At 39.8% G+C, this 17,286-nt stretch overlaps 2 protein-coding genes across 8 annotated transcripts in view; both read left to right on the top strand.

Annotated features, from left to right (window-relative positions):
• The window catches only part of LOC119550036 (furin-like protease 1), a 141,945-nt gene that overhangs the window by 80,699 nt on the left and 43,960 nt on the right, over positions 1-17,286 (top strand). For all 7 annotated transcript variants that reach the window (XM_037858504.1, XM_037858521.1, XM_037858529.1 and 4 more), the window contains one exon: positions 3,586-4,456. In XM_037858504.1, coding sequence (XP_037714432.1) covers positions 3,668-4,456 — 789 coding nt within the window. In that variant the 5' untranslated portion in view covers positions 3,586-3,667. The remainder of the gene's footprint in view (positions 1-3,585; positions 4,457-17,286) is intronic.
• LOC119550071 (mucin-2) lies at positions 815-3,200 on the top strand. The gene is made up of 2 exons (XM_037858542.1): positions 815-830; positions 892-3,200. The coding sequence occupies exons 1-2, from the start codon at positions 815-817 to the stop codon at positions 3,198-3,200; spliced, it is 2,325 nt and encodes a 774-aa protein (XP_037714470.1).

Raw genomic sequence — 17,286 nt, 5'->3', positions numbered from 1 at the left:
TTAGCTTAATTGGTTAGGGCCAGGAAATATCCGCATGGCTCGCAAATTCAGGGTAATTATCTTTCTTAGTATTGTGCTTCCATCTATTTTTCCTAATATATTTCGCTTAAATAATGGTGCCTTAAGTTGGTAAAACTGTGCTGTAAATAGTTAAAATATATTTTCTGAATGGGTTCTATTTTTACCCATATGTGCTTTCAGCTGTATGCCGTTTAATAGAAGATACGAAATGTGCCTAGGAGCTCTAAACACGTGTCAAAATGTAAATGGCCCACCCTTGTAATACACGAAACGAAAGGTTTCACATTGACTTTCAAGATAACTTTGAGCATATTTGAGCATTGAAAAAAGCATCTTATATTTTTTTTCCGGCAAAACATGTTGCCAAAATAGCGAATTTCTCAAGAATTTTGATAAGTCCACAAACTTTGGAAATGTACTAGTTACCTAATTTCCATTACGATAAATTAGTTATTTAAATAAGTTTACAAAAACTTTAGGTAAATTAAAAATTACAAATTGGTTTCCCGGTAAGTTAAGGTAAGACTGAAATGGGACTCCATGTTTAAAAAAAACATAACGTAAAATAAAGATAACTTGTTAATGAAAGCGTGCGTTTATTCTGATAAGAGAGAACGCGATACAGATCTTGTTAATAATTTAGTATCTATCGCAAAATTTCGTTAACCAATTGGCTAATGAGCATTTTGGGAAATTAAAACATTTTGCGCGGTATAAATAGTAGGGCCAGTTGCTTGAAATGGCCACAGAACCTTCTCAGTCTGGGAAAAGTGAACTTCAACCACCTGCAGACATGAGGAATATATACGGTAACCGAATCCGCAAGGAAGCCAACAGTTGGAGCTAACCAATCCTTTTTTGGTCCCACAGCTTTTGCCCTGCTGCTCATTGCAGTCTTTGCAAGCACCTCCAGCGGTGCTAGCGTTTCCGATCTTCTGTGTCGCAACAAGGCCAACGGTATTCGGGCCCTGGTGCCCGGCAGTTGCTCCAGGTTCTATGAGTGCCACAATGGCGTTGCCAAGGAATATTCGTGTCCCAACTTCTACGACTTCAAGATCCGCAGCTGCGTGACCTATAACCCTGGTTGCGTCGAGGGGGTTGTAACCGAGCCAGTGGCACAGCAGTCTGTACGGGATACCGCTCAACCGTGCAGTGGGGCCACCACCACTGCACCACCTTGCGTCAAGCCCACAACCAAGCCTCCATGCGACGGAGCTCCTACTACCACAACCACAACCTGTGCTCCTGGAATAATCACAACAACAACCACAACCACTGAATATCCAACCACCACGACAACAACATGTACCCCAACGACCACCACTACTACTACCACGACAACAACCACAACCACAACAACAACAACCACAACATGTGCCCCCATAACTACGACTACTACAACCACTGAGGCTCCAACCACTACCACAACCACAACAACATGTGCCCCAACAACCACTTCTACTACTACCACGACAACAACCACAACCACAACTACAACTACAACCACAACTACAACTACAACTACAACTACAACAACAACGACAACCACAACATGTGCCCCAACTACTACGACTACTACAACCACAGAGGCTCCAACCACTACCACAACAACATGTGCTCCAACAACCACTACTACTACTACCACGACAACAACCACAACCACAACTACAACTACAACCACAACCACAACCACAACCACAACCACAACCACAACCACAACCACAACAACAACAACCACAACGACAACCACAACATGTGCCCCAACTACATCGACTACTACAACTACAGAGGCTCCAACCACTACCACAACCACAACAACATGTGCCCCAACAACCACCACTACTACTACCACGACAACAACCACAACGACAACCACAACAACAACCACAACGACAACAACCACAACGACAACAACCACAACGACAACAACAACAACAACGACAACCTCTACATGTGCCCCAATAACTACGACTACTACAACCACTGAGGCTCCAACCACTACCACAACAGCATGTGCCCCAACAACCACCACTACTACTACCACGACAACAACGACAACCACTACAACAACTACCACTACTACTACCACGACAACAACGACAACCACAACAACAACGACTACCACAACATGTGCCCCAACAACTACGACTACTACTACCACGACAACAACGACAACCACAACAACTACTACAACAACAACAACCACAACAACAACGACTACTACAACATGTGCCCCAACAACTACGACTACTACAACCACTGAGGCTCCCACCACTACCACAACTACAACAACATGTGCCCCTACAACCACCACTACTACTACCACGACAACAACCACAACGACTACCACAACAACTACTACAACCACAACATGTTCCCCAACAACCACCACTACTACTACCACGACAACAACCACAACGACAACCACAACAACAACAACAACGACTACCACAACAACTACTACAACCACAACATGTTCCCCAACAACCACCACTACTACTACCACGACAACAACCACAACGACAACCACAACAACAACAACAACGACTACCACAACAACTACTACAACCACAACATGCGCCCCAACCACTACCAAATCTACAACGACATGTGCCCCAACAACCACAACCACCAAATGCGCTGACAAAACAACTACAACCACCGAATGCGCTGACAAAACTACTACAACCACAACATGCGCCTCAACCACTACCAAATCTACAACGACATGTGCCCCAACAACCACAACCACCAAATGCGCTGACAAAACAACTACAACCACCGAATGCGCTGACAAAACTACTACAACCACCGAGTGCGCTGACAAAACAACAACCACCCAATGCGCTGACGCCACAACAACTGTCTGCCCCACAGCCGCGAAGGCGTTGGCTGCCACCCACTCGCAACGTAATCCCGTCCGCCGCAATCCTGTCCACCGCCTTCTTTGGGAAGTGGCCCAATGGGCGGGTATTTCGTCCGCCAGTTCTGAGGTTGCGATCAAGGTTTCCTGCTCCGGCAAACCCGATGGATTCCTGATGGCATCTCCCGAGCGGTGCAACGACTACTACATCTGTCGCCACCAGCGCGCCCTGAAGGTCAGCTGTGGTGATAGATACTTCAACGGACTGAAGGGCATCTGTGATCTCCCCGAAAACACCAGCTGCGTCCAGTCCTAAGTGATAACTCGCCCAAGTTCTGATGCCAACAATATTATGGAAATGTGACAACCAAATATGGATCGAAACATTTAATAATTGTAGAAGCACTATTTGAACATGCACTTAAAAAAAGCAAAAGCCTATAGAGGGCAAAAAAAAATATATATATTGTGATTCTCTTCAATTTTCTGGGGCACAAAATGTTAATCAACAATGGGCTTTTTCTTGATTTTTCGGGGAATATATTTTATGAATACCCTTCAAAGCAAAAACAAATAAAGTACTTAAAATATTACTTATCTATTTTTTTTAATAAAAACCTTTTAAATTCTAAATTAATTTTATTTTGTAAATGAAATAATTAAACTAACCAGATGTGCTTATTCTTTTTTTTGGATTGCAGCTTCACAGCCACACGTTGAGCCACTAACAGCCAGAACTCCGAGTAACGCGCACAAAAACCATTGGAAAAATCCTCACGCACAATGAAAAACGACGTCGTGCGATGGAGCAGGCAGCCAACTAGCAACATCAACAGCAGCAACATTAGCAGCAGCAATTGTAGAAGCGGCAACAGCAACAGCAGCAACATCAGCAGCCACAAACACAGAAGCAAAAGCAACAAATTAAATGCTCGACAATTAGAGCCACATGCCGCCAGAAGTTGTCGGCAGAGAGAAGAAAAAAAGGAAGAACAACAACAAACAATCATTGAATGTGATATAGGAAATTTCAATTTCGATTGCAATTTATTCAAAACTAGTTTTTTAACGCACCACAAACCGAAACTTAGTGGCAACAGCAAAAGCAGAAGCAGATGCACCAACAGCAGCAGCAGACACTTGGCGAAAACGAAAGCTGTATTGCTGTTAGCTCTGCAATTTAGTGCCGTAGTTTTTTTATGTAATTTTAATGTCGGTTTCGTGGCCGGAAGTGTGGCAACGGCGGCATCATCAGCAAGCGGCTCATCACCATCGACCTCATCTCCGCCCGCACCACCAGCTGCACCACCGCCGCAGCCACCGTCATCGCCACTCAAAGTGGATCCAAATGGCCAGTCGCCAGTGCTGCCGCCCTACATTCTCGACTATGAGACGGGGGGCAGGGCGAAGTTAACGCCCAACAGCGGGAAGTACGGCCAATCGGGGAGTTCCGGGAGCAACAACCAAATCGTCGGACACTACACCCACACCTGGGCGGTTCACATACCGAACGGCGATAATGGCATGGCCGATGATGTAGCCAAGGATCACGGTTTCGTCAATTTGGGCAAGGTAAGCAAACGAAGATATTCCAGCTTAAATATATTTTATTTAGCACTCGGGTTAAATATAACATAACGAGATGTGATGGTTTTTAGTGAGATATATATATCTTATATATAAGATATTCCAATTGAAATATTTTTTCTAGAGTAAAAGGATTAGAAAAGATTTTAGAATTTAATAGCTCCATAGATCCCTCAAAACTATTTGTACTTTTTTATAAAAGCAGTTCAAATTGCATAATTTGTTTATATTTTATATTTTCTAAAAAACTCCACAAGCATACCTCTTAATTTTTAAATATAAAAAAAAACGTTTTCTAGAAACTAAAATCGTGACAAAAAAGCTAATATAAATCACAAATTCCACGTAGTAGTCTTCCTTTCTAATCAAAACCCAGTCACATGTGTAATATCCCGCTTAATTTATCAAAGAAGATTTGGACAACACCTAAAGCAATATCCAGTGAGAGTCGTTAGCCAGTTTAGCATATGATTAGAACGCTCAAATGTGAGACTATTAAAAGTTTGTTGCCCATGAGAGAAGTTTCTCGTTATGGAAAGAAGCAAACTTGGCTCTGGGGGTAAGCATATCAGTTGATATGGAAGAGCACTGGACAAAGTTTCTTCAACTGAAATCTGTGTCCTCCCTTTGAAACCTCTGCATCCCCAAACTACCCAGCAGCTTTGCTTGGTTGCCTGTCTGTCTGTCATTCAGTCACTGAAAACATTGAAGGGGGGAAAAACGGGGCTTGCAATGCGGGCACAGGTGTTGCCGCCGGACAAGTTTAATCCGAAAGCATTTCGACCATGTACTTTCAACTGCTACTTTGATACACACACCTTCGGCTTCTCCGATTTCTGCACTCCACTACTTACCTCGAATACACAGACGCGAACCCGCTAAGTGACTGTCAAGTTATCCTGGCAATGGGAATGGCCAGCACAAATGGAGCTCAAATCGCCTTGTAATGGCATCGTTTGCGATAAAACAAGGCAGATGGTGGATAGATGTGGGGCGGTAGTAGAGTGCCCCTAAGTATGGATTTACAGATGCTTGCTCTAAGCTACACAGGCAGAAATCATTGATGGTGTTGTTTTGTAAAAATATATTTATTATTTTCTTGGTTGATGGAGCATCAGAAATCACTAGGGTTATAGAATCACATAAAAAAGGTCTATAAAAGTATGCTACAAAAAATTTTTAGTCCGAAAGTCGTTCACTTTCATATTGCATACTTTTCGACACCCTTACTAGAGAATTACGAATTTTCAATAAACATTTTTTGTAAATGCTAAAATATCCATACTTACTTTTCTGCTTAAGTGTATAGCAACAACTATCGGGAACATTTACCATCCGATGGGGCATTTGAAAGTAAAATGCATTCCAAACAGTTATTTTTGCGGCTGCCAAGGGTTAAGTCATGCTCTCCCGCTGTCTGAGCCCCAAATGGAGCCCGGCATTTGTGCTTTTCAATTGAGGAACATCGCAGGTGGCTGATGTAAAAAGCCCGAGCCACGGAAAAGCTCAACTGTGTCGATTTCCATTATAGGGCTCTACCTTTTGTTGGCGGATCGAGTGAAAAACCCCTGGTTGGAAATGGATTGGGTGGGTGGCCGCCGCGACTTAAGTAGCCTTCGTGTCGGTGGAAATTAGTATCACTCACAATGGCGCCCCGTACTCTTTCGACCATTGACTTAATTGCCAGAAACAAAAAGCGGAAAATTCAATTTATGAGGGGGCGCGCACACAAAACTTTTGTTAGCACTTGGAACTAGTCGAAGCGGACGAAAGACCCAAAGTCTCCGGCGTTTTGCGAGGCAGATGGCCGGACTCTGGGGCCGCGAAAGTTAATTGAAAATTAATTTTAAATGGCATTGTTAAAAGGAATCCAACTTAAGGCCAACCTGAATGCGAACAGACACCGAGTCTCGCTGTGCAAACGAAATGTGCCATTTTGCATAATTAGATGACGCCCGAAACGGCTGTAAAACTGTAATGAGCTGGGCGCCAAACGGAAGTGGAAATGAATCCTAGACTTTCTTCTGCCTTACTTACCTTTATTAATTGCCAACTAGATTGCTGGGAAATGGAGCATAAAGAAGTAGATCTAAGAGAATCAGGCTACATACATTTGTACGCGGTGTTTTGCTTGGTGATAATTAATATTAATTGTGAATAATGTAAAGTAAATATATATTTTTGGTAATAGAACATGTATTTGAAAATTTAATTATATGAAATTATTTTATTAAAACCTAGTTTAGAAACTTAAAGTTCTTTTTTAACATCCCATTAATTTGCCTTTTCTTGGACCCCTGCCTATATTATAGAAATTGTAAAAAGTGTAAAAAGCTGTATATTTTATCAGCTGTTGAAACATAGAATAAAAAACGTACCAAATTCAGTTGCTAGGCTAGAAACACAATTAATTTGCTAAAAACTTTTTGGGGAACTTGAAGTGTTTCCGTTTAATCATATGGAATTGCCTTTTTCGAACGCACCTTAGTGATTCACATATCAAACTTATTACTCACAAAGTGAATTTGTTGCTCTGGACTCTCACCTGTACAATTGAAATAAAATGCTTTGGTAACCCTTCAACCTGAACCTTGTTACGCTTTGCTTCATCCAACACGAACTTTCCAACCCCTTGAACTTTCACCCCGCCTCCAAAACAGTTGAAACATAACTCGTCGAAAGTGTTGCCAAACATTTCGCACTTGTTCGTGTTGCTGCTTTTCCTTTCTGTTTCTCATGTTGTAATTTTTTGTGGGTGGGGCGAAACAAGCGTTAAAAACTAAAAACTAAACTCGCTGCGCAAACAAGTTACAAGTGCCGACGTAGAGCAAAAACAATTAATAAAACCATAAAGATGAAGTAGTAGAACGCGAGACTTTTTGCCATTTTGCTCTGTAACAGCCAGAATTTTGTGATTTCAAATTGCAACTCCCAGGGTCGTTGTGTATTTGTTTGTTTTCCTGAAGGAGGAGCAGCCGAATGCGGGGCACATCAACAAATTCGGTGTGTCAGAAGTTTTAATGAAAACGATGCTCCATATATATGTATTATAGAGTTCCAGCCAGTTCCTTGGCTTTCGCCCATCAAGTTTTCGACGCTGAAAACTTTTTGGCAACGAAATTATGATGATAAAATAGTGAAATAAAGTTTTCTGGACAACGAGAGTTGGTGAGAGATATTTGGAGACAAGAAAAGTAGTAATTGTAAAGTAACGCTTATTAACTGCACTTTTAATTTCGTTTGCATGTCTTCTAAGCAAGGGAATTTAAAACAAGGAAAGTAGGGAAAAACTTCTAAAATTTACATAAAAAAATGTAGTTTTGTGGGTTTGTAAATTAATTTAATTCATTATAATGTATATCCGAGAAAAATAAAAATGGAAGCCAATTTACAAAGGGATTAGATTACGTTTTCCTAAAACGAAATAGTTTGCATGTTTGAAGAGGAAGAGTATAGACTATAAAACTTAATATAATGTTGAAGCCTTCTAAAAATTTAGGCATTATTAATATTGTAATCAAATAATATAAACATTCAGGCAAAATTACATAAAGATTAGATTAAATTTTCGTAATAATTATTTCAAATTAATTCGTACAAGAGGGTTTCCATAAGTTAAGCACCTGGAATGGCAAAATAAATTCGGAGGAATTTAGAAAGAAGGCACCTTGATAAGAAGTCCTGCCTGCAGGTCCTTTACCTTCCGCCTTCTGCTGTTTGTCATTTGCTTATCTGACTTTTGTCTTCCGGTCCCGCCTTCTTCTGCCCATTTCTCCAAGCATTGTTCGACTTTTGTATAGCGTCATTTACATAACACTCGCTCTTTGTCCGCCTGCTGCAGTTATTTGGGTTCCTTGGCCCTTCTTAAGCTCCTATTGTCTTCCTTTGGCTTTCTGGACTGCTGCTGATAAATGTTATCTCCCGGCCTCGGCCACTCATCAATTTAATTGGAAAGCAAGAGAGGCGAAAAGCTTTTACCCACTTCTCTTTACTGAAATTATTTGCCTTTTTTGGGGGCCTGATTTTTGCTTTTTTAATTAATTTGCCACTTTCTTGAGGCAGCGGGGTCAATTGAATTATTGATCGATCAGCAGCAGATTGATTGATTTTGCGGCTGCTCCAGGCTCTCGGATGCATCGTACGCTTATTGCATTCACGTAATTAAAATCACCACCAGTCGGTTGTCCTTTGAGGACATTCGTTTTCCACCTGGCAGCCCTTTGCACTTAATTCCATCTCTGATAAAGGTCAACGGCTTATTAATAAGGGTCTGCCGAGAATCAGAATCCGGGTCCAAGGACCTTAAACCCTAAGTCAAAATGGATGCTTTCCTTTTTTCATCTTCGATTCTTTTTTTGTCTCAAAGAAAACGTCAGCACAAAAAGGTAAACTTTACAATGGGGCTTAATTGGTTAACAATTTGACAAGTTGTCGGGTACTAAGGGGACACTTTTTGGAAAAGGACCTAAGCTCTGCTTAAGCTGCAGCCCAAATCATTTTACCATTTCATTAATTAGTTCTTGGTAAAATGTGAAAGAAAATAATTTAATAAATATTAATAGCACACCCTGTTTTGGTTTGAAAAAGTAAATTAGACTCATTACACTAGGTATGTTGACTTACTGACTGGATTTATATTAAGAAGTCATGACAACCTTTGGGATAATGGGTCTACAGCTTTGTTGTTAAGCTGTAAAAATTTGTATATTAAATTAAAGGGAAAAAGTTTGGGCTGACATTACTTTTTAAAATAAATTCAAACTGTGTCATAAGGCCTTTAGGATTCCATATATATACAAATATTAAAAATATTCTGGGTAGTTTGAATTTCACACCTATTTTTCAACAGCTCAAAGGAAACTCTTGCATCGTTTTGCTATGCCCTAGTGTCATCTTTTTTTGTCAGATTGCATTTATAAATTCAACCCTGGTGGGTTAAGCAGTTTGAGCAGCACTGGCTCAACTTTTAACCCTAGTTGACAAATTTTCCAAATATATTTTTGCACTTTTGCATGTCGGAAAGTTTGCCGAGCAAAGTTAAATATTGTAGGTGTCCTTGTGGGTGTGATTGTGTGTCTATGTACACATTTGTACTTATGCCTGGCGTGTGTGTGTGTGTGTGTGCTGGCGTGTCCTTTGTTCGGATTTCGCGTGGCTGCATTGCGGATATCGTTGATAAATTTTAAGTCAAAAACTCGGAAAATATTTATGACTTAACTTTTGTTTAGTAACAAAGCAACACGCAGCAGGCTCTCTCGTATCTCAGTTTGGCACCCCCCACCCCCTGGCAGGATATCACAATTGTCACAGAACTTGAATCCCTATGCAAATGGCAGAAAAAAAATACAAAAAGGGAATAGGGACTTGCCTTTAGCTTGTTTTTGAGAACTTGTACAACTTTAATCACATGACATGAGAAATACCAGAAGTTTACATAATTTTCTACTTTTTCGCCACTGATCCTTGGGACTTGGGAAACTTTTCGGTGAAATTTGCCTGCAGCTGACAGCGGGAGGGATATCATCGATATGGAGTCCTGTTCCTAATTGAATATGTAAAACCGAAATGCGATTGAGTGTGAAATGACTGCCAATCGAAGCAGCTGCCTCTATGTACTCTCGTATATCCTGGCAAACTTTCTCGAACCCAATCGAATAGACAAGTTTCGGGGTAAAATATTTTATTCAACTTCTCGTTTTCAATTTTTTTTTTCCTATTTTGTTGCGTCGAGTGAAATTAAGTTTACTGCTTTTGTGCCGCAAATGAATCAATGATTGAAATAGTGTGGAATGAACGTGTGTGAAAGGGGAAACTTTTAGTGCAATTGCCAATACGGCAGAAAAGTTCGAATGGAGCTAATAAATATTTCGCAATTCATTGCAAACTTTTTGGCCCAAAATTTGCATCGAAACCGATTCAATTGGCCTGAATAGGGAGCCAAGTATTTTGTTTGCCAGCAATTGTCGCCTCTGTACCTTCAACACTCTGGCTTTTCAGTGGTTAAACTGTCTAACAGACAACAAAATTGCCGACTTTAAGGAGCTCAATTAACTTGGCCATGTTACTTTTGATGACCCACCTGCAATTTTCTGATCTTCTGGCAGGAAGAGTAAAATTTTACAGCCACCTGACCTGCCACAATGTTCAGTGGTTGGCCAAGGAGCAACTTTGTTCGTAATGGTGATGAAGTTGATGTTTATGCTTCACGGCAGGCAGTTAAATTAATTAGCTAAATTTATGAGACAGACGCGTGGGAGCCTTTCAGAAACGAGATCTTATTATGGCGATAATTTTGCACTTCTAGATAATTGGAAAAAAGGTAAAAGTGATGAGTATATGGTTACATTTGTAAGCAAACATGCATATTTTTCATCTCTTTTTTTTAACTCCTTGAAGGAGCTGTTTTCCATGAAAATATTCCTTATCCTTTGGTTATGCATGGACTTCATAAATATTATAGATATCCTCTCCATCAAAAGTTCAATCATCTGCTCCATCATCAACTTTGAGGGGGGAGCACTTCACTTGACTGAACTGACCCGCCTCAAAGGAAAGTTTACTCTTTTGCACTTCTTCCTCTCCGCCCATTGCAAATCATTTTGGTATTTTCCTCGCCCTTTTTCTTTACCATATTTTTATGCATATTTTTGGGAGTCTTTTCCGTTTTACCATTTTTTGGTTGGTATTAACTACAAGAAATCGCCATCAAAACATGAATAACGAGATGGAGACGTTGGAAAACGTTGCGTAAAAGTTTTTCCCAGCTATTTCGTTGTTGTTTCTGTTGTTAACGCCCAATCGTGTTTGCTTAGCTTATCTTTTTGGGCTGCTGACAGTTTTTGTTCTCGCAAGTCTTTAGGACTAGCCTGCGGTGGAAAATGTGAAAATAAAAATATTTGTAAATAGGACTGCTGGGGAGATACAAGCCAAAGTAAACGGGCGTTTTTAGCCACGGCTTAACCACGCCTCTAACTTGGGCTTTTTTGTCCCAAAGAAATGCTTTCAGCATGGGGTGTTGGCCATTCTTTTTGGCATCTTCTTCAGTATCTCTGCCCATCCGTTGTCGTGTATATGCAGGCTGAAAATCATTAGACAACCGCGCTTTCCCTTTGTCCGGTTGTGAATTTCTTTCTCATTTTTCTCCCCATCTGGACACGCCCCAGCTTTTTCCGATGATCTCCTCCCCTTTGCTGTACGGCAATTGGCGTTTGGGCCTCAGTCGAGTGGAAAATTGCTAATGGCCAAGCCAGACCCTCAGCAACAACAACACAAAGTATTTCCAAAAAAAAAAAAAAAAAAAGGGAGAATAAAAAACCAAACTGTGACTTCTTGCAAATGGCCGCAGTGATTTTAATTAAAAGTCCTGCGGGGGCAAAAGTCACAGTCACAGGGGACAATCGACGTTTGGCCAAAAGTCAAAGTTGACTTGATTTTTAGGGTCCTTTTAATTGCCCTCGAAAGCGGGCAATGAAAAATGCGCAAAATAAAACGAGAATCGTAAATTTATACATTGCTCAATCAAGTGTAACGATTGCATTGCAAGTGCAAAAGAGAGAGAAAGAGAAAAGTTTGGAAAATCACTGTAAATATTTCCCCAACATAAATATTGAATATTTTCCGCTCTGTATATTGAATTTTAAGCCCTCACTCCACACAGAAAGAGCTTGGTCAAACAAATCGTTAACAATTGCAGGTCATAGGGTGATGGCAGATGAAATCAAATCAACACTTTCCGCTTGATTAGAGCAATATGGAAATTTCATATTTGACCGCTGTCGGTTCGAGGGCAATTAGAAAATATTGTTCAAATGTTGGAAAAGCTTTTGTTTTAATTTGTTTTATCGAATAAAAGCCAATGAGGGACTTAGTGCAAATTACACAAATAAAAATTCAGGTCACACTGTGCGTATACGTTATGTTAAATCACTCATACGCCTGGTTATCATTTGTTATTTCGTTCTTTTTTAAGATTTAATCAGTAATTTATGAACCGATAACCGTTGTCATTAGAAAGCATAAATGAATTGCCATTTCTGTACACGCTCCTCTTCTGTCTGTGTGCTTAATTAATGTTTACCCCTCGCCCATGTCGCAATAAATTATTGATCGCCCTGATGACCTGACCTCTGCCCATGTCTATCCAAAACCCCCTTATCCACTTGGCCCGCATGCCAAATGACAATTTGAGTTATTAGTGCCACATTCATATATCACGATTGTGTCTGTGGGAATGGATTGGCATTTTAATTGCCACCGACACATTCAAGTGCCGCTTAATGTTCATCCCAGCTAAATGGTTTCATGATTTAGATGGATTCCCATGAAAGTGTATACCGAAAAGGCATTAGAAACTGGCACAAATCATTATATATTTAGACATGCAGTAAATGTTTCTTGTCACTCACCTTTCTTTTTTTGGCAATGTCAAATTCCAGATTAAATATGATATGTGTGAATTTATGAAATTTGTACAGAATTGATTGGTCTTTACTGGCAAATCTTGCATTCCTAATAATCCCTGGGGTGTCAATTGCAAAATCACTTTTCAAAGTTCGCCTTGTGATACATTTTTAATTAACTTGACGACAGCATTTGCAAGTTGACACACTGACTATAAATCTGGCAACGATTATTTCTTTGTGCTGTCCAAAAAATTACCAAGCCCCACTCTCTTTCTCTGCGAAACTTTGTCCTCGTTGTGATTTGGCATGCATTCAAAAAGTTTTACACGATACAAAAGCATTTTGTTCTGCCTGCCAACTGACATTGAAAAAAGACGCATATAACGGATGGCAATCAACGCTGCAATTATGTAAGTGTATGTGTTTGAACTTGAGTGTGTGTGCGGGCTGTCGCCTGTATATTGAACTTGCATGCTGACCTTAGCCTGCTTTTCAGCCACATTTTAGCTGCTTAGTCATTTTGGCACCAGGAGTACTGGGAAAACTCTATAGACTGGCTTTTTTGGAATTTACAAACATTTTTATTTCACAAAAAAATATACTTATATAAAGCACACAAAGAAAGATTTTGATTTAGAACCGAGAACCCTGTCTAAAAGTATGCAACAAAATATTTTTATCGCAGAATTACGTCTATTTTTAAATCACTGCATACTTTTAGACACTTAAAATTAAATTTTAAACCGATTTCAAAATAGTAACAGTTGAATATTTTAATATAGTATCTATAATCTAATGGATTTTATACAAACTTTTAATTAAGACCATTTATATGAAAGTTAATTTTAGTTATATGATCTTTTTTGTGGAAATTGTAAAATATAGTTGATTGATAGGTTGCGTACAGTAAATATTTAAGAAAAAATTTAATATTTATCAAAACAAAGCAATCCAAAGAGGTTCTACTGTACCTTGAAACTACTGCATGGCAAATGTGTTGCATATTTTTCGGCTCCCCTCGCACATGAAATCCCATGATCCCGCCCTCTCTTTCCAGCCCTCATCCATGGCCACATCAGCATCGGCTTTAGCTATAGCTTTTGCTATAGCTTTACCATCGGCAGCGGCTTCAAAGTCGCGTTCAACGTCAAGTGGCCCACTCGGCATTCCACTTGAAGCGTAATGAAAGCATTTTTGCCACTAACACATGTGAAGTGCCAGTCGACCAGAAAGAGAGAGAGGGATAGAGTGTGCGAATGAGAAGGAATATCAGCAATAGAGAGAGACGGGAACAGAGACGACAGCACTTGCTTAGCTTAGTGTGTGCGACATCAGATTGACACTTGTCAAAATCATTTCTGTCTACACTATAGCACATTTTGGCCCAAAGGCTGGAAAAAAGATATAGCAGGCTAAAGGGAAAATTAGCTAAGGGTCCCAAATAAGGCAGAGTTTCTCCAGTTTCGGTCCCAGCCTTTTTCACAGTCCTTGTGCCCAAACTCGATTACACAAAAGTTCGAGATCTGTGAAATTCCATTAAGATTTCTGTCTCATTGCACAGCAGTGTCAAGTTCATTTGTTTCCACAGACTCTGCAGGTTGTGTGCCACCTGGCTGCCCAAGAACAATAAAACACATTAACACCTATTAGAGGGCTGCGAGGGTTGAGTTTTGGGGTGAAAGGGGAGTGAAAGGGCTCCTGGCCATTGTGCGAATGGGAACATAAATAAAAGCGACTGTCTGCCAAGTTATGAATAATAATGACAACAACAATGAAAGCAGCAGAGAGAGAGAACAGGAAAGCCAAGCTAAACTGCTTTAACTACGCACAGAAGTGGTCAAGATTTTAGGTTTTCTGAAAAATAGTAAAATAAAAGAATATCTAAATGTAATAAGGAACTAAAAACGTTACAGAATACCAATTTTATTTTTTATCTAAATGAAATAAGGAACTAAAAACGTCACAGCATACCCATTTTATATTAAAATGTTCTTTTTTAGTCTATACTACTGCTTTAATAAAATTCTAAAAAAGATTTCCTAAATTTAGAAACAAAGTACAAGCGTTAAGATATGTTTTCATATCCAATTGTTCATCTTTTCAATAAAATAGGTTAGGGTTTACTTTACTGTGGGATATAAAGATGTGTTCAAAGACTATTTGCTTAATATTTTTTAAATCCTATTATCTTGCCCTCCTGTGTATGTTTGCCTACATGTGCGCAATGGTAATTAAGGATTTGGTCTTTGCCAAGGCAGTCCAGTTAAAATGGCCCGCCGCTTTGGGCCATTTTTATGGTCATTGTGCAATGGAATGGAAGGACTAAAAAGGGAAAAAAGAGCCAGAATCCTGCCGAGACAAAACCACACCTGGCTTTGTACCTGATTCTGGGTTCGGGGAAATGGCAAACAGGACATGGCCGCAGATAAGACCAAGTCTCAGTATGTGTGTGCTTACAAATCTCTGCGCTAATTAAAAGTCATTAGAGTGTGGTATAATTGCATCCAAATGAAATGGTCAGGGCAAATTCGTTTAACCTCAGATAAATCAGATGGAACTTTAAGTTGATCCAAGGCGATAATATAACCTTATCTGATTGCGAATTTCTTTTTTTTTTTCTTTACAGGTAAGCAACCATTGAAACATGAAAGTGAATAGCCAGCAAAGGTGTAAGTAGTGTTCTCTTTTTACCCTGTTATAATGCAAATCCGACTAATGAACAGGGACGAAAAGTTCAGAAAGAGCATTTTGCTGGCTCGTGAATATTTTACCAGGCAGTTTCATTAGCACTTAAGCCTCTCTCCAGCTCGAGTGTCCTGTGTCTCCGCGCTGCGGTTTCCATAAAATATTAATCGGTTCGAGCCGCATTACAGATGCAAATGCAAAGCGAATGAATAAATGATGGTCGAGTGTGCGAGAATTATTAGAGGGAATTCGGGGCACTAAGTGTTTGCCCGAAAGTAGCGATCGAATCGCGCGCACAGTTCGTTTCTTCATAAATTTCAGCCTCATGAAATATGCAAGTGCCAAGCTGGCATGAAAATGGCGGAGCTTCCGCTGCAGCCGCTCATCCTGTCCCGCCCAGGATGGTCCCGCCTTATCCTATTATCTCTGGCCAAGTTATTTTTTATTATTTCTTTTTTTGTTAAACCTCCCCTCCTGCTGTCCTCCTGCTGTTTTGTTTAAATTGTCAGTTTGCACGCAAAACGCCGTAGTTCCGGCCAGTGTTCATTTCGCTGACTTGGCCTGCAAATTACAGACAACTTTTGTTTCTGCCATTTCCACGCGCCGCTCTCTTGGCGTTTTAAGCTCGCTGGAAAATATCTATTCATGGCAAATATTTTTCAACAATTTTTTAATAAACTTGCCTAGCTGGCGGGTTGGTTTTTTATGGCGTTTTGGCATACTTGTTTATTTTACTGCGATTTTATATTAGTTTTTCATATGAAACGGATATTTGTACTTGGCGATTTTATGAGGGTTCTCTACAGCTATTTGTAAATTGATTGGATTGGTTTTTTAAGTTCTTTAAATGCATTGTATTTTGAATAAATAATAAAAAAAATTATTTTATCAATTTTGTTTGATTAAAAAGGTGGAAACAAATATTTCTATGTTTTCTGCCACTGAATTAATATCAGCACTTGCAACGTGTCTTCCGCTTTGTGGTTCACATTAAAGTCTTGTACATTTTGCCACTTTATCTTCCGCACACTGAGACACGCAACGGCCCCCCACAACACTTTATTATTTACTGCCATAATCATTTTAATGGCAAGAAGACAAGCCAAGCAATGATAATAACGAACACAGCACGATAATCATATTTATTAACATTTTAACTTAATCAGCATGGTGCCATGTTCGGCTTTTGATGTATGCTCGATGGTGAGGAAAAGCAAAGGTCCTAATCAGTCAGGTGTTGTTGTCAAGTCGTGAGTATCCAATTTCCCCGAGTAACAAACAAACATTTTAATTCAAATTTTATTCAGCTTCCACTCAGTTAAGTGCAATATTTTCACCCAAACATGTGTTGGCAATTTTCTTTTTTCTCTTTTTCATCCGCCACAATCTTCTTGTTTGTCATGCTGTCTTGACATTAGCTTTGTCTGCGTTTCATTTAAAATTTACAGATATGAAAGTTTCGTCAACGTTATGAGAATTTTCGGTGGGGTAGGAGAACGAACGAAGCTTTTCCTGCGAATGGCATTCATCATCCATCATTTCGGGGCCCCAGTGAAACTGCAGCTACTGCTGTGAACGAGACAAGCACTAAACGTATGAAACATTTTCATTTAATTGAAACAAATGCGTGCTGCGTATCAATTGAGGCAAATGTGTGGGTTCTTTTTCTCGGATAGGACAACTAAAGAGCAATAAAAACTAAATGGCAACCAAATGGGTTGAGCTAGT

This window comes from Drosophila subpulchrella, chromosome 3R (genome assembly GCF_014743375.2).
Source record: "Drosophila subpulchrella strain 33 F10 #4 breed RU33 chromosome 3R, RU_Dsub_v1.1 Primary Assembly, whole genome shotgun sequence".
Taxonomy (NCBI): domain Eukaryota; kingdom Metazoa; phylum Arthropoda; class Insecta; order Diptera; family Drosophilidae; genus Drosophila; species Drosophila subpulchrella.
The sequence above is the reverse complement of the archived record's forward strand: the minus strand, read 5'-3'. Positions and strand labels throughout refer to the sequence as shown.